This window comes from Nematostella vectensis, chromosome 1 (genome assembly GCF_932526225.1).
Source record: "Nematostella vectensis chromosome 1, jaNemVect1.1, whole genome shotgun sequence".
In the NCBI taxonomy this organism is placed as follows: domain Eukaryota; kingdom Metazoa; phylum Cnidaria; class Anthozoa; order Actiniaria; family Edwardsiidae; genus Nematostella; species Nematostella vectensis.
In genome coordinates, this window is record NC_064034.1 from 16,522,130 (window position 1) to 16,545,660 (window position 23,531).

Here is a 23,531-nt window from a genome sequence, read left to right on the forward strand (position 1 = left end):
TGGAAGTCGAGGGGGCGGCAAAGCGGGAACAGCTGTCTTTTGCAATGTTTTTCCGTTCTACAAAAAAGCTGAAAGCTAAACATACAAGTTAAAAGATCTAGAAATGCGGTATTTGGTTTAAAAAGTCGGAAAAAAAAAAAACGGCAACCTCGCCTTCGTGCATAAATCATATTATCTGGAAAACTGGCCATAATTATTTTATCAAGCTGTGCGAACGTTTGGGACATTGCATAAGCCCTGGGTCGAAAAAGAGCTTGTTTAGCGCCATTGTTAATCAAAATAAACTGTGACCAGCGTTGTTCCCATTGCTGTGTTTAATAAAAGTTATTAAAATAAATATTATTTCAATAGTATACCACTTCTTTACAAAAAATTACGTTTTAAAATATATTTACAAGTGCCAAAAGATTGGTCGTCCTTAGAAAATAAAGTCTCAAGACATATCTACTCCATAGTAGACAAAATGGTTGGTTGCTTGCGGTAAAAGTTGGTGATATTCCCAAACGGTGCACACAGTGTTGCTTGTAATATTCTTCTTGTTTTGTTGTTGTTGTTGTTGTTGTTGTTGTTGTTGATACTACTGGTGTTGTCACAGTTGTTTAAATCTCCTGCTTTTGGCTATTGCTGCTGGTCGTTGGAGGTATTTCTGCAGTTATTGCTTTTGCTACTTTTGCAGTGTTTGTCACGCAAGCTCTGCACTGCTTCTCCTGAAGTTGCGCTACGATTTTTACAAAGGTGGCGCCCGTCTAATTTCCATACCATCCTGGTCCAAGTCGCTCAAAAGATTCTCGGTAATCTTGCCTCGCAGTCTCCCGCTATGCTGCAAGATAAAAATAAATAAATAAATAAATAAATAAATAAATAAATAAATAAATAAATAAATAAATAAATAAATAAAACATTGCTAATAGTCAAATCTTCCTCTTGTGCACCAAATAACTAGCTATTTGAGATCGTCTCGATGAATGTAAGAGTTAATTACAGATTGACAAAGGTTTCCACGCAAAAATTGTCTCAGAATCTTAATCTTTGAAATTGAACCCTGATTGAACAAAGAGTGATGTGGAGGATTCAAACACTATTAGCATATATATCGAAAAGTTATTTCTTCTGCAATTTCTACGGCAATCAAAAAGGAAAACGATTTTAACAATCAAACACATCGGTATGTGCTTAATAGTCACGAAAACTATTTCATCCTTGAAAGCAAAGGCTTTGGTATCTTAATTGTACCAAATACAAAGAAGAGTATTTCCTGCAAGGCCAGTTATGGCATTTCACAATGGGGGTAGTCTATAGGTGTTCTTTATTTGTAGGAAATCACAATCATGCAATAAGGAAGTGATTTCCTTTACAAAGGAGCGTTAGAAAGGACGACAGGATTCCGGAGAACACGAAAACCAACACGGTGTGGGCTGTTCGTACCTATCAAGAGTGGGCAGAAGTAAAGAATTAGAACCAGAGCTGTGGCAGGATCGGATAGTTTCGTAAGTTTCGATAGTATCAAAGGTGTTCGATTGTAGTGTTGATGAAGTAATGGTAGAGGATGTTTGTAAGGTTGATAAAGACATAAAGAACCAGGGCGAAAGTGGCAACAAACCCCTAAAAAGACCTGCAGATGTAAGAAATTAATTATAATGAGCAATTCAATTCAATTCATCAGCCCCGCTTTTAGCTACTTGCATATTAATGAGGTTTGAACGTGAAATAAAGCCCGGGAGAAAACAATGGCAACCGTGTCAATCATGTAATAAAAGGAGTTAGTAACTTGAATAACTGCTTCAAGCCTCCTTGACAGGTAAAACCTAAATTCAGTAAGGCAAACTTGAAATGTGACTTCCTTCGAATAAAGGAGATTCTATAGGGGGTATAAGCATACGAGAGGCGAATGACTTACAACCGAATATATCCAAATATATCAGTGTTGAGATATAAGAATAGGTAAATGCCATACACTTTTCATATAAGAATAGGTGAATGCCATACACTTTCCAAAGCACTTTACGAGGAACGTACCGTTTTCGGTCGTTGGATCTTGAATGAAGGTGAGGTGGATCCAATGGTAACTGGAAACAAGAGCAAATGTAATGAAGCGCTCCGTTCACGCAAGCATTCCATAAATCAATAGCATACAAACAAGATTTCCATAGTTAAATTCAAATAATTACGACAAAGTTTTATTGGATTAGGGACGGACGATTTAAGAAGAGGAGGGGAAAAAGATGGCAAATCTGGAAAAAATGCAATCAGCCAAAACCATACAGAAAAAATGCATACAGAAAGGAAAAAAGAATCATGCACGTGTTGGGAACAGGAAAAAACAAACAAACATGCAGAACACCCTCCCCCCCCTAGGCCTTACAAGATTGTGCCCGGCACTATTTTAGCGCAATTTGGGTTTGGGAGCACTATTTTGATCAGAGAGCACTTTTTGGGTAAACAAGTCAACTTCTAGCTTTTTTAACCCTAGTTACTAGGTTTTGTTGTCTTATATAGAGATTTCTAGTTTCCTTAAATAAAAATAATATTATCTCAACTAGGCTAAAAATGTAAGACTGGTGATTTCGATATTTTAATAGGTAGGCTGTGCTTTGTTCCACAAATATTGGGTAGCCTGTGGAGTTCATTACAATACTAGAATGCCTTATCTAGAAGATCTGTTCGCCACGTTTTCCTGTTTTTGTAATAATTTCTCGTTAGGAGATTGTTATAATTAAGGTCTGTTATCAGATTTGACATTATTGACATTGGTGATGTTTGTAAATGAACATTGTTTTTTAGTAGTATCCAAATAACAAAGGTAAACAAACACAAAAGAGAACAAAGTCATTTATAATACAGTTAGTTGTTATACACTAAAGTGTGATTTACCCGTTCATGGACAACAATATAAGATACTTTAATGCATGTATTTAATAAAAGCAATATTCTTTCTTTTATTCAAATTTTAATTAAAACACAATTTATCTCTAAATTGTTTTAAAAATATACGGTAATTTTCTTTTCGCCAATGAGCACTATTTGAGCACTATTTTGATTTTGGAACACTTTTTAAGCACTTAGCACTTTTGGGGTGTTTTTAAGAGCACTTTTCTGGCTTTTTGGGAGCACTAACTGGAAACGCCTACCCCCCCCCCCCCCCACCCACCTTCACTTTTCTTATGGTCCGTCCTTTCATAAAATAAAACTCACGCTCAGGGGAAGGCCGAGGGAAAGACACGGGCGGAGGCCACACACCACCCCCCAGGGGCTTGCCAGGGACACTCGTCGACTTGGATGCCATGACGGAAGCTGACCGCTGGGGGACTGAGACCGACTCAGGAGCAGGGAGCCACGAGGTAAACGGGCGCTTGTCCAGCGGTGCTTCCCCATTCATGCTTTCACTTGAATGTGGTCGCGACGGACTATGGCCGTAGATCTGGGAAAGATAGATACTGCACATGAAACATATTATTGTCTTGGTTTACATGGAGTCGGGAGCATATTGGTGGGAATCCCTGTGGTAGTAGAGAAAGAGTGTTCCTGGGTCATTTCAACGACGAGCAAATATCAGACTCCCTATTGTTTGCGTCTAATTAGCATCCAGCAGCAAAAAGAAAGACATTGACTTTTAAATCATATTTTCCAGTAAGGACACATATTTAGCGGTTATGCTAACAACTTTCAGAACGTTGACCAATTGCATTTCATTTGAAGATATGTCTAAGGAATCCAGCCAATCAGGTTGCGGATGGTTTGTGCACTTACAGTTCTCTGAAGCTCCTCGACCCTCTCGAATGCGCCGAGCTTCAGGCTACGCTCATGCTCCAGTTGCATCATCATTTGCTTCAGGGTCTGGCGTAGAGAAAAAATCGAGATTGTATTTATATGATATGATGATGACAGACAACACACAGACAAATAAACAGAAACAAAAACCAAAATAAGAAATTTAGGTTGATGATAAAAGTGTAATAGCAGTGAAGAGGAGGTAGAATAGCAAAGGCTTCAACACGAAACACACCTTCTTCGACTGCCCTTGTTGGAACATGTTCCGTCTTTGATCCCTATCGAGGTTCTCTGTTGAAAACATAAGTGACAGATGAGTTTCCGCTAAAATTAAGCGTAGAAGCCATGAAAAGGGAAAAGAAAAATAAGAAAATATAAAAAAAAAACAGGAACAGCAAGTTTGGCAGGAACGACAGGGACGAAATATCAGTAACGCTGCCTTCATTGTCATCATCACCATTAACGTCATCATCACAAATATCGTGTTTAATAATCATCAAAGCAACATTGCCATCGTTATCATAATCATTATCATCTTCATCATCCAAACATTATTATCACTACAATCATCATCAGATGATCCAATATCAGTATACCTGTTAAAAGACGTAGACGCATTTCCTTCTCTTCCAGATCCGAAATCTGCAAATGGCAAGAATAATCAGAGCTGATTTGGCAATCCTCGAACAAGGCCGTTCACCCCGTTATTTTACGCTCCCGCACAATAACCATTGAAAACCACTAATCCATTTCCAACGGCTTATTTAAGAAAGTGAAGGAATACTTTCAATAAAATATCGTTAATAAGAAATTAAACTGCAATAGTGGGTGGCTATTTTAAAAATTTCTTGCAAATAAACCGATGAATTTTCGATGCAATCGTAATCAATAATAAAGGAGTTGGTTGTGCGACATTTTTTAACAAAACCCTAAAGTAATACTCAACCTTATCACTTATCACTATCACTAACTTGGCGAAAAAACATGAATAATCCAATAATAAAACCTCATTATCACTGACCAGTTTGTCGATATTGGTGGACTTGGCATCATACTCATCCTCATTATTACTAACCAGTTTGTCGATATTGGTGGACTTGGCGAGCACAACCCCATTATTACTAACCAGTTTGTCGATATTGGTGGACTTGGCAAGCACAACCTCGTTATTACTAACCAGTTTGTCGATATTGGTGGACTTGGCAAGCTCACCCTTATTGTTACTAACCTTTGTCGATATTGGTGGACTTGGCGAGCACAACCTCGTTATTACTAACCAGTTTGTCGATATTGGTGGACTTGGCAAGCACAACCTCGTTATTACTAACCAGTTTGTCGATATTGGTGGACTTGGCAAGCTCACCCTTATTGTTACTAACCTTTGTCGATATTGGTGGACTTGGCGAGCACAACCTCGTTATTACTAACCAGTTTGTCGATATTGGTGGACTTGGCAAGCTCAACCTCGTTATTACTAACCAGTTTGTCGATATTGGTGGACTTGGCAAGCTCACCCTTATTGTTACTAACCTTTGTCGATATTGGGGGACTTGGCGTCATACTCAACCTCATTATTACTAACCAGTTTGTCGATATTGGTGGACTTGGCGTCATACTCAACCTCATTATTACTAACCAGTTTGTCGATATTGGTGGACTTGGCAAGCTCAACCTCATTATTACTAACCAGTTTGTCAATATTGGTGGACTTGGCAAGCTCAACCTCATTATTACTAACCAGTTTGTTGATATTGGTGGACTTGGCAAGCTCAACCTCATTATTACTAACCAGTTTGTCGATATTGGTGGACTTGGCAAGCTCAACCTCATTATTACTAACCAGTTTGTCGATATTGGTGGACTTGGCAAGCTCAACCTCATTATTACTAACCAGTTTGTTGATATTGGTGGACTTGGCAAGCTCAACCTCGTTATTACTAACCAGTTTGTCGATATTGGTGGACTTGGCAAGCTCAACCTCGTTATTACTAACCAGTTTGTCGATATTGGTGGACTTGGCGAGCACAACCTCGTTATTACTAACCAGTTTGTCGATATTGGTGGACTTGGCAAGCTCAACCTCGTTATTACTAACCAGTTTGTCGATATTGGTGGACTTGGCAAGCTCAACCTCGTTATTACTAACCAGTTTGTCGATATTGGTGGACTTGGCAAGCTCAACCTCGTTATTACTAACCAGTTTGTCGATATTGGTGGACTTGGCAAGCTCAACCTCATTATTACTAACCAGTTTGTCGATATTGGTGGACTTGGCGAGCTCAACCCCATTATTACTAACCAGTTTGTCGATATTGGTGGACTTGGCGAGCACAACCTCGTTATTACTAACCAGTTTGTCGATATTGGTGGACTTGGCGAGCTCAACCTCATTATTACTAACCAGTTTGTCGATATTGGTGGACTTGGCAAGCTCAACCTCATTATTACTAACCAGTTTGTCGATATTGGTGGACTTGGCGTCATACTCAACCTCATTATTACTAACCAGTTTGTCGATATTGGTGGACTTGGCGAGCACAACCCCATTATTACTAACCAGTTTGTCGATATTGGTGGACTTGGCAAGCACAACCTCGTTATTACTAACCAGTTTGTCGATATTGGTGGACTTGGCAAGCACAACCTCGTTATTACTAACCAGTTTGTCGATATTGGTGGACTTGGCAAGCTCACCCTTATTGTTACTAACCTTTGTCGATATTGGTGGACTTGGCGAGCACAACCTCGTTATTACTAACCAGTTTGTCGATATTGGTGGACTTGGCAAGCTCAACCTCGTTATTACTAACCAGTTTGTCGATATTGGTGGACTTGGCAAGCTCAACCTCGTTATTACTAACCAGTTTGTCGATATTGGTGGACTTGGCGTCATACTCAACCTCATTATTACTAACCAGTTTGTCGATATTGGTGGACTTGGCAAGCACAACCTCGTTATTACTAACCAGTTTGTCGATATTGGTGGACTTGGCAAGCTCACCCTTATTGTTACTAACCTTTGTCGATATTGGTGGACTTGGCGAGCACAGCCTCGTTATTACTAACCAGTTTGTCGATATTGGTGGACTTGGCGTGCACAACCTCGTTATTACTAACCAGTTTGTCGATATTGGTGGACTTGGCGAGCACAACCTCATTATTACTAACCAGTTTGTCGATATTGGTGGACTTGGCAAGCACAACCTCATTATTACTAACCAGTTTGTCGATATTGGTGGACTTGGCGAGCACAACCTCGTTATTACTAACCAGTTTGTCGATATTGGTGGACTTGGCAAGCTCAACCTCGTTATTACTAACCAGTTTGTCGATATTGGTGGACTTGGCAAGCTCACCCTTATTGTTACTAACCTTTGTCGATATTGGGGGACTTGGCGTCATACTCAACCTCATTATTACTAACCAGTTTGTCGATATTGGTGGACTTGGCGTCATACTCAACCTCATTATTACTAACCAGTTTGTCGATATTGGTGGACTTGGCAAGCTCAACCTCATTATTACTAACCAGTTTGTCAATATTGGTGGACTTGGCAAGCTCAACCTCATTATTACTAACCAGTTTGTTGATATTGGTGGACTTGGCAAGCTCAACCTCATTATTACTAACCAGTTTGTCGATATTGGTGGACTTGGCAAGCTCAACCTCATTATTACTAACCAGTTTGTCGATATTGGTGGACTTGGCAAGCTCAACCTCATTATTACTAACCAGTTTGTTGATATTGGTGGACTTGGCAAGCTCAACCTCGTTATTACTAACCAGTTTGTCGATATTGGTGGACTTGGCAAGCTCAACCTCGTTATTACTAACCAGTTTGTCGATATTGGTGGACTTGGCAAGCTCAACCTCGTTATTACTAACCAGTTTGTCGATATTGGTGGACTTGGCGAGCACAACCTCGTTATTACTAACCAGTTTGTCGATATTGGTGGACTTGGCAAGCTCAACCTCGTTATTACTAACCAGTTTGTCGATATTGGTGGACTTGGCGAGCACAACCTCGTTATTACTAACCAGTTTGTCGATATTGGTGGACTTGGCGAGCTCAACCTCATTATTACTAACCAGTTTGTCGATATTGGTGGACTTGGCAAGCTCAACCTCATTATTACTAACCAGTTTGTCGATATTGGTGGACTTGGCGTCATACTCAACCTCATTATTACTAACCAGTTTGTCGATATTGGTGGACTTGGCGAGCACAACCCCATTATTACTAACCAGTTTGTCGATATTGGTGGACTTGGCAAGCACAACCTCGTTATTACTAACCAGTTTGTCGATATTGGTGGACTTGGCAAGCACAACCTCGTTATTACTAACCAGTTTGTCGATATTGGTGGACTTGGCAAGCTCAACCTCATTATTACTAACCAGTTTGTCGATATTGGTGGACTTGGCAAGCTCACCCTTATTGTTACTAACCTTTGTCGATATTGGTGGACTTGGCGAGCACAACCTCGTTATTACTAACCAGTTTGTCGATATTGGTGGACTTGGCAAGCTCAACCTCGTTATTACTAACCAGTTTGTCGATATTGGTGGACTTGGCGTCATACTCAACCTCATTATTACTAACCAGTTTGTCGATATTGGTGGACTTGGCAAGCACAACCCCATTATTACTAACCAGTTTGTCGATATTGGTGGACTTGGCAAGCACAACCTCGTTATTACTAACCAGTTTGTCGATATTGGTGGACTTGGCGAGCACAACCTCGTTATTACTAACCAGTTTGTCGATATTGGTGGACTTGGCGAGCACAACCTCGTTATTACTAACCAGTTTGTCGATATTGGTGGACTTGGCAAACTCAACCTCGTTATTACTAACCAGTTTGTCGATATTGGTGGACTTGGCGAGCACAACCCCATTATTACTAACCAGTTTGTCGATATTGGTGGACTTGGCAAGCTCACCCTTATTGTTACTAACCTTTGTCGATATTGGTGGACTTGGCGAGCACAACCTCGTTATTACTAACCAGTTTGTCGATATTGGTGGACTTGGCAAGCTCAACCTCATTATTACTAACCAGTTTGTCGATATTGGTGGACTTGGCAAGCTCAACCTCGTTATTACTAACCAGTTTGTCGATATTGGTGGACTTGGCAAGCTCACCCTTATTGTTACTAACCTTTGTCGATATTGGTGGACTTGGCGAGCACAACCTCGTTATTACTAACCAGTTTGTCGATATTGGTGGACTTGGCAAGCTCAACCTCATTATTACTAACCAGTTTGTCGATATTGGTGGACTTGGCAAGCTCAACCTCGTTATTACTAACCAGTTTGTCGATATTGGTGGACTTGGCGTCATACTCAACCTCATTATTACTAACCAGTTTGTCGATATTGGTGGACTTGGCAAGCACAACCCCATTATTACTAACCAGTTTGTCGATATTGGTGGACTTGGCAAGCACAACCTCGTTATTACTAACCAGTTTGTCGATATTGGTGGACTTGGCAAGCACAACCTCGTTATTACTAACCAGTTTGTCGATATTGGTGGACTTGGCAAGCACAACCTCATTATTACTAACCAGTTTGTCGATATTGGTGGACTTGGCGAGCACAACCTCGTTATTACTAACCAGTTTGTCGATATTGGTGGACTTGGCAAGCTCAACCTCGTTATTACTAACCAGTTTGTCGATATTGGTGGACTTGGCGAGCACAACCTCGTTATTACTAACCAGTTTGTCGATATTGGTGGACTTGGCGAGCTCAACCTCATTATTACTAACCAGTTTGTCGATATTGGTGGACTTGGCAAGCTCAACCTCATTATTACTAACCAGTTTGTCGATATTGGTGGACTTGGCGTCATACTCAACCTCATTATTACTAACCAGTTTGTCGATATTGGTGGACTTGGCGAGCACAACCCCATTATTACTAACCAGTTTGTCGATATTGGTGGACTTGGCAAGCACAACCTCGTTATTACTAACCAGTTTGTCGATATTGGTGGACTTGGCAAGCACAACCTCGTTATTACTAACCAGTTTGTCGATATTGGTGGACTTGGCAAGCTCAACCTCATTATTACTAACCAGTTTGTCGATATTGGTGGACTTGGCAAGCTCACCCTTATTGTTACTAACCTTTGTCGATATTGGTGGACTTGGCGAGCACAACCTCGTTATTACTAACCAGTTTGTCGATATTGGTGGACTTGGCAAGCTCAACCTCGTTATTACTAACCAGTTTGTCGATATTGGTGGACTTGGCGTCATACTCAACCTCATTATTACTAACCAGTTTGTCGATATTGGTGGACTTGGCAAGCACAACCCCATTATTACTAACCAGTTTGTCGATATTGGTGGACTTGGCAAGCACAACCTCGTTATTACTAACCAGTTTGTCGATATTGGTGGACTTGGCGAGCACAACCTCGTTATTACTAACCAGTTTGTCGATATTGGTGGACTTGGCGAGCACAACCTCGTTATTACTAACCAGTTTGTCGATATTGGTGGACTTGGCAAACTCAACCTCGTTATTACTAACCAGTTTGTCGATATTGGTGGACTTGGCGAGCACAACCCCATTATTACTAACCAGTTTGTCGATATTGGTGGACTTGGCAAGCTCACCCTTATTGTTACTAACCTTTGTCGATATTGGTGGACTTGGCGAGCACAACCTCGTTATTACTAACCAGTTTGTCGATATTGGTGGACTTGGCAAGCTCAACCTCATTATTACTAACCAGTTTGTCGATATTGGTGGACTTGGCAAGCTCAACCTCGTTATTACTAACCAGTTTGTCGATATTGGTGGACTTGGCAAGCTCACCCTTATTGTTACTAACCTTTGTCGATATTGGTGGACTTGGCGAGCACAACCTCGTTATTACTAACCAGTTTGTCGATATTGGTGGACTTGGCAAGCTCAACCTCATTATTACTAACCAGTTTGTCGATATTGGTGGACTTGGCAAGCTCAACCTCGTTATTACTAACCAGTTTGTCGATATTGGTGGACTTGGCGTCATACTCAACCTCATTATTACTAACCAGTTTGTCGATATTGGTGGACTTGGCAAGCACAACCCCATTATTACTAACCAGTTTGTCGATATTGGTGGACTTGGCAAGCACAACCTCGTTATTACTAACCAGTTTGTCGATATTGGTGGACTTGGCAAGCACAACCTCGTTATTACTAACCAGTTTGTCGATATTGGTGGACTTGGCAAGCTCAACCTCATTATTACTAACCAGTTTGTCGATATTGGTGGACTTGGCAAGCTCAACCTCATTATTACTAACCAGTTTGTCGATATTGGTGGACTTGGCAAGCTCAACCTCGTTATTACTAACCAGTTTGTTGACATTGGTGGACTTGGCAAGCTCAACCTCATTATTACTAACCAGTTTGTCGATATTGGTGGACTTGGCGAGCACAACCCCATTATTACTAACCAGTTTGTCGATATTGGTGGACTTGGCAAGCTCAACCTCGTTATTACTAACCAGTTTGTCGATATTGGTGGACTTGGCAAGCACAACCCCATTATTACTAACCAGTTTGTCGATATTGGTGGACTTGGCGAGCACAACCTCGTTATTACTAACCAGTTTGTCGATATTGGTGGACTTGGCAAGCTCAACCTCGTTATTACTAACCAGTTTGTCGATATTGGTGGACTTGGCGTCATACTCAACCTCATTATTACTAACCAGTTTGTCGATATTGGTGGACTTGGCAAACACAACCCCATTATTACTAACCAGTTTGTCAATATTGGTGGACTTGGCAAGCACAACCTCGTTATTACTAACCAGTTTGTCGATATTGGTGGACTTGGCAAGCACAACCTCGTTATTACTAACCAGTTTGTCGATATTGGTGGACTTGGCAAGCTCACCCTTATTGTTACTAACCAGTTTGTCGATATTGGTGGACTTGGCAAGCTCAACCTCATTATTACTAACCAGTTTGTCGATATTGGTGGACTTGGCAAGCTCAACCTCGTTATTACTAACCAGTTTGTTGACATTGGTGGACTTGGCAAGCTCAACCTCATTATTACTAACCAGTTTGTCGATATTGGTGGACTTGGCGAGCACAACCTCGTTATTACTAACCAGTTTGTCGATATTGGTGGACTTGGCAAGCTCAACCTCGTTATTACTAACCAGTTTGTCGATATTGGTGGACTTGGCAAGCTCAACCTCATTATTACTAACCAGTTTGTCGATATTGGTGGACTTGGCAAGCTCAACCTCATTATTACTAACCAGTTTGTCGATATTGGTGGACTTGGCAAGCTCAACCTCGTTATTACTAACCAGTTTGTCGATATTGGTGGACTTGGCAAGCTCAACCTCATTATTACTAACCAGTTTGTCGATATTGGTGGACTTGGCGAGCACAACCTCGTTATTACTAACCAGTTTGTCGATATTGGTGGACTTGGCGTCATACTCAACCTCATTATTACTAACCAGTTTGTCGATATTGGTGGACTTGGCAAGCTCAACCTCATTATTACTAACCAGTTTGTCGATATTGGTGGACTTGGCGAGCACAACCCCATTATTACTAACCAGTTTGTCGATATTGGTGGACTTGGCATCATACTCAACCTCATTATTACTAACCAGTTTGTTGACATTGGTGGACTTGGCAAGCTCAACCTCATTATTACTAACCAGTTTGTCGATATTGGTGGACTTGGCGAGCACAACCTCGTTATTACTAACCAGTTTGTCGATATTGGTGGACTTGGCAAGCTCAACCTCATTATTACTAACCAGTTTGTCGATATTGGTGGACTTGGCAAGCTTAACCTCATTATTACTAACCAGTTTGTCGATATTGGTGGACTTGGCGAGCTCAAGCTGACGCAGACTCTGCTGTTCCTGTATCTGCGCGTGCATCTTCTGCATCTTGGATTTTTGCTGCAGTAGAAAATAGGTCCGTAAACGTATATGTAGCTACTGCAACAAGCTTACAACTATAATCTTATCATATATTTCTAGATTATTTTAGCTATCTACTGTTGCTGTAATGTACTGTTAATGAATGTTTAAGGCTTTCTTGCGGGACAGATTTAAGTACGAAGAAGCATTGTTTATCATTTATTTACGTAGAAAACTAGTTTTGTCACATCAAGCTTCAGATTAAACAAATTACAAACCATATTTCCTATTCGTATTACGCTGATAAAGGAAAACTTTTTCGGAAAATTATTCAATACTGCTAGATACGAACAAAGTACAATCGTAAAAAGCAGATGATCGCAGCATTACCTCAAACTGGAGTTTTCGTCGAAGTCTTTGGCATTCCTTTTCCAACTCAGACAAGGCCTGTATAATAAGAAAAAGATAGTGAGGCGACATGACTACTGGCGAATAGTTACGTGTTAGTTAAATACATTCACCTAATACACCTTTAATATACCTTACATCAAAAACTGGTAGTCAGCTCTGCCAGAACTACGTCTATTTTAAGACTTCTGTCTTCAAAATTTGGCAGATTTGACAACCAGTTTTTGGTGGTCTATATTTTTCTGTTTAAAAACACAATTGTTTGGGTATTTTATCTGGTTTAATATAAATTCAATATATAATTTTAGCTATCTTTAATCCGCCAAATCGAAGCGATTCGCAGTTTTCGTTACGCACTGTCTACCACTGGGTTAGTGAGAGCGAGCCAATCAAATCACAGGTATCGTATGTTGTAAGAGTGTAGTATTACTAATATCTGATAGCCAAGCTTCAAGATTGTTTTTATTCCTACCCGCTTACACTCATTTTACCTGATATTTACAGTCTTTCTTTGCAATCTAAACATGCACAAATAGTAAAAGCAATTTAAGAAGCAGTTGTGGATAATACCTGTCGGAGCGCTGCTTGCTCTTGTTTCATAAGAATCGCCTTCTCCTCTGCCAGTTTCTTGACTTCAAGGCACTCCCGCTTAGCCCGGTCTGCTTCATCCCGTAAGCTATCCACCTACAAAAAAAGTTGAATTTGTTTCTGAATTTGATTTTAGATAAGTGATGTATCGAGTTATAAAATGCTCTTACCGAGTCGTGATATCGTAAGAAAAGCCTTGTCTTCTTCCAGTTATTCATCGTCTTCATTTTTAAGAACTGTGGGAAGAAAGAATCACATCAAATCATTTCGTTTCACACAATATCATTTGTGCCACGCTCAGGGTATTCAGTGAACACTCCCTTACTTACCATCTGTCCGAGGTTAGTGTTATCTTCCTGGATGTCGCGTATTTGATCGCACTTCTTTAGCACTGGGTCAGTACCTACGGCTGAGCCAAGAAATATGCACGGATTATGCCATGCGGGCGACGAAACCAATAAATATACACAGACCTATCACGTGCTCGCCACGCCAGGCGACTCAGACAATAAATATACACAGATTTCTCAAGTGCTATCCACGCAAGCCGACGGATCCAATAAATATACATATAATTCAGGCCCGTAACCAGGATTTTTTTTTTTTGGGGGGGGGGGGGGGTTGGGTGCGAAATCCGAAAAAGTGGACCTAAGTTTTCTGGGGGGAGGGGAGGTGGAAAGAACACAATGGGATTTTTTTATGCCTTTGCAGTATCTCCACGGGATGTTTATAGTCGGATTTAGCTACATACCAGAGTGATCTAGCTTATGATTTTTAGTTTTGTCTACAAATAGCACGGGGGAGGGGGGGTATTTGCATACCTTTCATTGATCCGGACTTCTCGCGCATGTCTTCTAGTGCTTGCCGTCTGACGTCATTAAGGCTCTCGTGGACATCGTCGTACAAAAATAACCTACAAATAACACAGGCAGCCCACGTCAAAACGATCTTATTCTGGCGTGCTCGCTTATATCCACAGATTATAACCATATATGGTTATAGCTAGCGCGCATGCTCGCTTATATGGTTATAACTATCAAGTAACTATCAAGCGTGCTCACTTATATCGGCGGAAGAAAAACAACAATATGGCGGCAGCGTAGTGTGGCTTAAAATGACTATCATTCATGTGGAATCTGCACGTACGATGGTCGAGGTGCGCTGGGGCGAAGATTTCTTCGCACCCTCGCCCCCGTGCACCTCGGCTTTAGAGCGCGCAATACAATTCCCAATATTCGAAAACAAACATTTTTGAATAGCCCCGAATGAGAGCCGGCTAGCAAAGTTCGTTAGTGATGGTATTACTAGAAAGACTACAGACAAGCTGTAGAAAAACTAGATGGCCTGCATAGGCGTGGTGTAGACAAGCTATAAATAAACACAAGGTTGATAAAGTTTGTTGAACGCCTCTGTAAAACCGTAGTTGCGCTGACGTTTCAAGCGTTAGCCCTTCGTCGGAGCAAAAGAGTTACTCATGACAAGAAAAAGAACGCGCCACGTATTTCAAATAGACACGCGCTGTTTCTTTATTGCTTTATGAGGGTTGAACGATAACGGAAAGTTTATTTATCTTGAATGGCCAATATCACAAGGGGTAGGGTACAAATATCACAGAAAACTTTCATCGCTGTTATATCGCTCTGCACTTGGTTGAAATGAATTGGACAACATTTTTGAATAGCCCCGAATGAGAGCCGGCTAGCAAAGTTCGTTAGTGATGGTATTACTAGAAAGACTACAGACAAGCTGTAGAAAAACTAGATGGCCTGCATAGGCGTGGTGTAGACAAGCTATAAATAAACACAAGGTTGATAAAGTTTGTTGAACGCCTCTGTAAAACCGTAGTTGCGCTGACGTTTCAAGCGTTAGCCCTTCGTCGGAGCAAAAGAGTTACTCATGACAAGAAAAAAAACGCGCCACGTATTTCAAATAGACACGCGCTGTTTCTTTATTGCTTTATGAGGGTTGAACGATAACGGAAAGTTTATTTATCTTGAATGGCCAATATCACAAGGGGTAGGGTACAAATATCACAGAAAACTTTCATCGCTGTTATATCGCTCTGCACTTGGTTGAAATGAATTGGACGACTTTTATGTTTTTTAGTTTTATCACCTGAATTCTTCAAACTTGTTCTTCATTTCGAAGCAGTTGCTGAAAAGCTCTTGAACGAGATTCGCGAAATCTTTTTTGATCTTCTCTCTCAGCTCTTTTTCCTGAAATGAGGAAAACACACCTGTCTTTAGAGCGAGAGTAAAACATGTCGCAAAACATGGGAGGGAGTACATTTGCCAGATTGCTGCCTACCTGGTTCATAATAGAATCTCTCATCTCCATAATTTTAGCACGAAGAGCTGTAATTTCTAAAAAAAAGAGACAAAAAAAAAAAGGTTAAGGGAAGATTCTTGCCAGAAAGTTGAATACAACGATATGATGATGACGACAATGGTGATTATAATGATGGTAGATGATGAAAAAGATTAGGAAAGAAGATCCTTTTATTCATTGATGATGCTGACGATGATGATGAAGCTCCTGCTTGTCATGACCATAATAGATAGTGATGATGTAGATGACAACGTAGTAGATAAGAATAAATATGATGATGATGAATCAAATACCATATGCAGGCCCGTACCCAGGCCCCCACAACGGCTGAAGGTCCACTTTCGGTTCCCAATATGAGTGTTATTTGTAGACAAAAACTATAAAACATAAGCTAAATCACGCTGGTATGTAGCCAAATCTGACAATAAACAACCCGTGAAGATACTTCTGATTCCGCATCCCCCCCCCCACCCCCACCAAGAAAAATCCTGTGTACCGGTCTGATATGTTTTTATTTTGTGCTACAGAAACTCCGCATTAACTTTGACTACTCGCAAACTATTGAGCACAACTCATTTAGTGCGGCGTCTGAACCACCGTAGAACCCAAAGAATTTGAGTTGATACAATTAATAATAAGATTCGGCACGGCAGGAGCGCGACGTATGAGTCAGGACTTAGCCCTACCTAGAAGTTGTTCGTGGCTCCGATCAGCCAACTGGCAGTGTACATCTACGACAGTTGCCACAGCGTTTGCTTCCATCTGATCTTGGCATTGCTTTATTTCCTACACATCAATCCACTTATTATCCATCCATATTTCAGACTGTTCCTACCTCTAGGAAGGGGACTAAAAAGATTATGGCGGATGTTCACTTGCTGGTCCGATCGAACACTACCCCGACACATTGTTTGGAGCCTGATCGCGGGCAATTCCGCTTAACCTGCAACCCACTATTACGAAGAGATATCTGATAAAATAAGAAACGCTACACACCCTTCGGATAAAAAATGTGAAAAATTTCTGGAAGCTTGAACTAAAAAAAAATAATCTCCTTCTGGTATAAACCCTTTTTAGCATACCTCCAGTTTGTTTTTAATGTTAATGGATGCTGTTTTAATGTTTGTTTGTACCTATTCACTTATGGATAGCTTATCCCCCTCAACGGCTGTTTCACTGGGTGCTGTTTTAATGTTTGTACCTGTTCTCTCATGAATAACAGCTGGTGCTGATGACGAAGAAGGCTCTCGTAGTACATAGCGTAACTAACAAGGCAAACACCTGGTTAGTACTAGGTGGACCGTGCAAGGACGCGTAAATACACCAACACTTAGTGGAACGAGTTAGTACTTAGCGTAACTAAAAAAATAAACGCTTGATTAGTACTGAATGACCATGCAAGGACGTGTAAATACACCAACACTTAGTGAACCGAGCAGAACATAGTGGATTTGCCATGCGAGTAGTACATAGCGTGGCTATTAACAACGCAGAGACAATAATAGCGCTACCTTTCGAAGCACACCCTTTCCCTCAGATTCGTCTCTGTCGCCAGTCGAAGAAGACACTTGTTTAGATGTTCCTTAAAAGAAAAAAAAAATTATATTTAAAACATGGAATATTTGCCCGCGCGAAATGGATAATTCACCTGTGTGAGTTGGCTGATTCACCGAGCAAGCTTGAATTACCCGTGAAAATCCGTGTAAACTGGACGGATTACCCGTGTAAACTGGATGGATTACCCGTGTAAACTGGATGGTTTACCCGTGTAAACTAGATGGATTACCCGAGTAAACTAAATGGATTACGCGTATAAACTGGATGGATTACCAGTGTGAACTGGACGATTTTCCCGTGTGGACTGGATAATTTATACGTGTGATCTGGATTTACCCATATAAACTGGATTATTTATCCGTGTAAACTGGATTTACCCGTGTGAACTGGATTATTTACAGTATAAAATTGATTTACCTGTGCAAACTGGATAATTTTCACGTTTAAGATTGTTGTACACAAGATAATTAACCGTGTAAACTTGATTTACCCGTTTGAGCAGGATGATTTACACGTGTAAACATAACCTACCCGTGTGAACTCGATGGTCTCGCCGTCGTCCATGTGCCCTGCCATCAAGTCAAGTACGAAGTTCTCCACCAGGTGTGGCTTAGTGATGGTCGAGTTCTCCTTCATCACCTAATGGCATCAGGAAGTTAACACAGCGCTTCCGGGAACATGTCATAATACCATCATGTAACCAGCTATCTATGGCCCCGCACCCAGCCCAAGCTTTCGAATTGCTGGCCCAATCAGACAGCTTTCAATTTTTGGCAGTAGAATTAAAAATAGACGACATAAGGACAGAAACGCGTAATCTACCAGGTTAAATGTTTCATAATAGTGTAATGAGCGCATTTTTACAAACTAATAATAAAACAACTATAAACAACTTTATATAGATTCAGCTCATTCGCATAATATTAAATATACGATATTACTAAATATGGTATTACTAAATATACGATATTACTAAACATGGTATTACTAAACATAATTGTAACATCGGTTCGGGATGATAACATCTCGGAATATGAATAAGGAAAAGATAACATCACTGGAATATGATATAAGAAGATAACATCACTGGAATATGATATAAGGAGAAGATAACATCACTGGAATATGATATAAGGAGAAGATAACATCACTGGAATATGATATAAGGAGAAGATAACATCACTGGAATAGGATATAAGGAGAAGATAACATCTCGGAATATGATATAAGGAGAAGATAACTTCACTGGAATATGATATAAGGAGAAGATAACATCACTGGAATATGATAAAAGGAGAAGATAACATCACTAGAATATGATATAAGGAGAAGATAACATCACTGGAATATGATATAAGGAGAAGATAACATCAATGGAATATGATATAAGAAAAAGATACTATCACTGGAATATGATATAAGAAGAAGATAACATCACTGGAATATGATATAAGAAGAAGATAACATCTCGGAATATGATATAAGGAGAAGATAACAACACTGGAATATGATATAAGGAGAAGATAACATCACTGGAATATGATATAAGGAGAAGATAACATCACTGGAATATGATATAAGGAGAAGATAACATCACTAGAATATGATATAAGAAGAAGATAACATCGCTAGAATATGATATAAGGAGAAAATAACATCACTAGAATATGATATAAGGAGAAGATAACATCACTAGAATATGATATAAGGAGAAGATAATATCACTAGAATATGATATAAGGAGAAGATAACATCACTAGAATATGATATAAGGAGCAGATAACATGACTAGAATATGATATAAGGAGCAGATAACATGACTAGAATATGATATAAGGAGAAGATAACATCACTGGAATATGATGTAAGGAGAAGATAACATCACTGTCGTATGATATGCGGGGTTCCCTCACCGGTTTCTTCCAGAGATCCGTGGGTAGCGTCGTGTCATCCCGACCTCTTTCCGACACCACCAGAGTGTGCTCACGTGATATCCTCCTCAAGACGTCAGAGATCATGCTGCACTCGAGATTCTCTAGCAGTCGCACCAGCTGTCAAGAGGTGGTGAGTCAAAAACGATCTCGTGACTTTTCGGGTGCCAAATCCAAGCAAGAAATGGCTGCGCCCGTCACGCCAGAGACGAAATCTCTCAATGAAAATAAGCCCTATTTAATAATGAAATTTTCTGGCTGATTCGTAAGCGCTGAAGTTGCTCTTTGTTTAATTTGCCGCTAAAAGCCGGACAGCACGTGAGTTTGCCACCCAAAAGGTCATGTTTTTGCAAACGCGAGAGCGAGTGAAGAGATAGACCGTTCACGGAGCAACCGTTAACATGCTAACTGGGTACTAGAATGAGTGTTTTACTATAAACTCCTAAGGTTATCGAGAGTAACCTTTTCAAAAGAGAAGGTTTGACAAATTCGAACCTGTTTGATTTTGAGTTCCATCTCTGTCGCTCCAGGCGGTGTGGCCAGCGGCTCGTCGTCACTTGTGAGTACGCCCAAAGCAGCGTACTCCTGACCCTAAAAGACAGCATTACCCATCAGGACAGAGGATTCCGATAGTTTTGAGAGCTTTGAAGAGAAAAAAGAAAGCGGCGATGGACACAGTGCTAATATGGCAGCTTACCAGCCCAAGTTTTGCAGCGATTTGTTGGTAAACCGACTGAAGCACGTCGATCTTGTACAACTTACTGCAAGATAACAAGCAGTATGTTAGACGTCCTTGGAATTTCCTTATTTGGCTGTTTGAACAAACTTTGTATTCAAAACATTTAAAAATACAGACTACTTGACGAAATATCTAATTCGGTTTAATATATTTATCCAGGGGAAATAATTAACTCGGAGGAATATCTCACTCGGAGAAATATTCAACTCGGTGAAATATTTTTTTAACAAAAATGCAGCTAAACCTAAAACGGAGAACTCGAAGCATTTAATATATAAAAAAAGTTTTTTTTTAGGACTAAACAAGTCATACAGTGAGCATTGGAGATTCTAATACCAGTATTGATACCTCTAACAGTAATGTTAATCTTATGCGACTAATATCTAGGGTCAATTATTCCTATTCCTATTCCTATTGAGTGTTTCTATAGCTTTAAAGCAGTTGTCACGTGCTCTTTCTCATACAAACCACATAAGCTAACTAACGCAGCCTTGTGTACGAGTTAAAAAGAGTCACGATAGTATTCAAGGAGCCTATAATAATAGACAGGATACGGGGAAGAAGAGATCGGTCAGAGAGAGAACGATTCAGAAATGGTATTGAGATGGAGGTCGAAAGAGGAACGTAAGAGATGTAACATTCATCGTCAGAGGTAAGTGAGATGTGCGAGATGTAAGAAAGACACAAGAACCCAGAGCCGTGACATTTAACGTGAGCAGAAGGCTGAATTGTATCAAAACGGTTCACGTTGTCATCAAAACCCCTTGACATTTAGATGAAAGAAGGTGCCGCTGATATCTGAACAACCATAGACAAGTTTCACACAAACAGCTCTAAACCCGGGGGGACTCTCAATAAAAAAAGTGTACATATGCTCGTCCTGACCCTTAGGGTATAAAATTCACCCCAAGTGCTATCCGGTAGGGTCTTCTGGAAATCTGCTATTCCTTAGGGTGTCTACCAGAAGACCCGACCACCTAAAAATACAAATCACACTTACTGTTACAGTTTGTAAGATTTTCTGTTAAATCTCAATCAGTCGATCTAGTGTCAACTGTCAACAAAAGACAAAATCCCAATTCTGCTTTGGATTGCTGTGAAGCCGGCTGTCACTTTAGCAATCCTTAGCGGTGATGTTTGAAATTTCTACTATCTCTTTGCAGAAAGAGGGTTAGGGTTAAAACATCCAGAAACCACACCCATTTTAGGGTTAAAATTTATTTTCTCGACGAGCATATGTGCATTTTTTAGGCAGAGTCCCCCGGGGCTCTGTACTTCCGACTTCCACTTACAGGAACGCGCGGTAGTTCTTGGTAGAGGAAATCTCGTTAACGCCGAGTTTCCTGCAGCCCCAGTCTGTCTTGAGCACCTCAAGCCTCGAGCAGATCAACAGGAACATGTTGATCAGCTTAACGGCCGCCTTGGGGTTCGTACTGTGCGACAATTTACCCTTGGGAATATCACCATAACCTGTAGTTTCAGCTGATTTCGGATCTTTGCCACTCACGCCCGTGCCATCCTCGGAGGTGTCGCTCTGCCGGCTCGTTGGACGTCGGGAGGAGCTCGTGGCTGGCCGAGAGCGTGGCGAGGTTGAGCTACCGATCTCGTCCTCTTGCTTGCTAAAGAACATGTCAGGTAGGCCCGCTTGTAGGACGTCCTCAAGTAGGAGAGACACGCCAAGAATCTCGCCGTTCACAACATGTCTGTTTGTACACAAAAACAATAAGAGTGACGTTTGCAGAACGACGCAATAGAAGACAAACTTCGTAGAGAACCCGTTCACTGCCCGTCACTCAAAATTCTCTACTCTATATCAAATAATGAAGTGCAGTGACATGGCGAAATCAAAAACCATCTCCGTGTTGACCGATGAAGAAAACATCAACAATAAAACGAACCTGTCGACTTCCTTGAGTCCTGCCAGACATAGTTGCATGTGATCACCTATCGCGTACCACTGCCAGTACATCATGGGAAACGGGCCATACCTGTAAACACGGATATATGCGTATAGGATATACGTCATGAGGCTTATTCATGCATCGTTCGGCAAGAATAAATCCCAAAATCGTTCGGCTTATGTGTTGGGTAAAGTCGCACGCCTGCATCGCAGGATTAATAGGACTCTCTGCGTGACTTGGCTGAATGTTTGTGTTAGGTATATACCTTATCTCTGCGTGATTTGGCTAAATGTTTGTGTTAGGTACATACCTTATATCTGCGTGACTTGGCTAAGTGTTTGTGTTAGCTATATACCTTATCTCTGCGTGACTTGGCTGAATGTTTGTGTCTTAGGTATATACCTTATCTCTGCGTGACTTGGCTAAATGTTTGTGTTAGGTATATACCTCATCTCTGGGTGACATGGCTAAGTGTTTGTGTTAGGTATATACCTTATCTCTGCGTGACTTGGCTAAGTGTTTGTCTTAGGTATATACCTTATCTCTGCGTGACTTGGCTAAGTGTTTGTCTTAGGTATATACCTTATCTCTGCGTGACTTGGCTATGTGTTTATGTGTTAGGTATATACCTTATCTCTGCGTAACTTGGCTAAATGTTTGTGTCTTAGGTATCTGCGTGACTTGGGTAAATGTTTGTGTTAGGTATATACCTTATCTCTGCGTGACTTGGCTAAGTGTTTGTGTTAGGTATATACCTTATCTCTGCGTGACTTGGTTAAATATTTGTGTCTTAGGTATATACCTTATCTCTGAGTGACTTGGCTAAGTGTTAGCGTATTTCTATCAGGGATTATACCTCTGCATAAATGAACGCCAGGGGTAGAGCTCTCTCCCGAGGTTATCCCTCGCGCCAAGTGGCCCAGGAACAGCCACATGGGTGCTGTACATGTTCGGCCTAAATACAAAATATAAGTAGTATATCATTATCGTTTAACATGTTGAGTAGTTGCTTAAAACAGCATCAACCCACACTATTTCTTTCTTATGTATTTGGGGGAAAAAAGAAGAAAATGTGATGGATCACTACATACTGACCACCCTCCTTATTGGTATTCGTTAGAGTTTTTTCGATGTGTGTGTTTTTGCCGACGAATTGTATTTAAAATCAAAGTAATGTGCTTTTTTCACGAGAATTTATACCTCGGCAGGTTGCTGAGATCTTGAAGAGCAAAGTGCATGTTATCCGTGATACTCTGAAATAAAACAACCAACCGGTTATTACAGAAACAGTGCCATAATGCTCAAAGGTGCCAGGGCCAGCGTGCCCTACAAGATTTGTCGCGCGCTACATGTTTTGGTAGTGGTTAAACTAGAAAACATTCAGGAGACATGTCGCACGCTACATG

The 23,531-nt window shown here is 40.7% G+C and overlaps 1 protein-coding gene across 2 annotated transcripts in view; it reads right to left on the minus strand.

The window, feature by feature from the left end:
- Positions 1-296: 296 nt before the first annotated feature.
- Positions 297-23,531, minus strand: part of LOC5511107 — a 48,282-nt gene continuing 25,047 nt past the window's right edge. Inside the window, exons 41-65 of one of the 2 annotated variants that reach the window (XM_048723873.1) lie at positions 23,326-23,378; positions 22,982-23,080; positions 22,123-22,212; positions 21,517-21,927; positions 20,183-20,246; positions 19,981-20,076; positions 19,468-19,605; positions 18,086-18,193; positions 17,509-17,579; positions 17,199-17,262; positions 16,684-16,783; positions 15,977-16,032; positions 15,785-15,885; positions 14,491-14,582; positions 13,999-14,078; positions 13,840-13,905; positions 13,652-13,765; positions 13,064-13,120; positions 12,617-12,712; positions 4,365-4,410; positions 4,004-4,059; positions 3,748-3,834; positions 3,193-3,418; positions 2,017-2,066; positions 297-820 (exon numbers count right to left, since the gene is read on the minus strand). In XM_048723873.1, the coding sequence (XP_048579830.1) occupies positions 728-820; positions 2,017-2,066; positions 3,193-3,418; positions 3,748-3,834; positions 4,004-4,059; positions 4,365-4,410; positions 12,617-12,712; positions 13,064-13,120; positions 13,652-13,765; positions 13,840-13,905; positions 13,999-14,078; positions 14,491-14,582; positions 15,785-15,885; positions 15,977-16,032; positions 16,684-16,783; positions 17,199-17,262; positions 17,509-17,579; positions 18,086-18,193; positions 19,468-19,605; positions 19,981-20,076; positions 20,183-20,246; positions 21,517-21,927; positions 22,123-22,212; positions 22,982-23,080; positions 23,326-23,378 (2,514 nt within the window). In that variant the 3' untranslated portion in view covers positions 297-727. Of the gene's footprint in view, positions 821-2,016; positions 2,067-2,556; positions 2,951-3,168; positions 3,419-3,747; positions 3,835-4,003; positions 4,060-4,364; positions 4,411-12,616; positions 12,713-13,063; positions 13,121-13,651; positions 13,766-13,839; positions 13,906-13,998; positions 14,079-14,490; positions 14,583-15,784; positions 15,886-15,976; positions 16,033-16,683; positions 16,784-17,198; positions 17,263-17,508; positions 17,580-18,085; positions 18,194-19,467; positions 19,606-19,980; positions 20,077-20,182; positions 20,247-21,516; positions 21,928-22,122; positions 22,213-22,981; positions 23,081-23,325; positions 23,379-23,531 lie in introns of those variants that run through there. The other variant, XM_048723903.1, reaches the window with a different exon arrangement.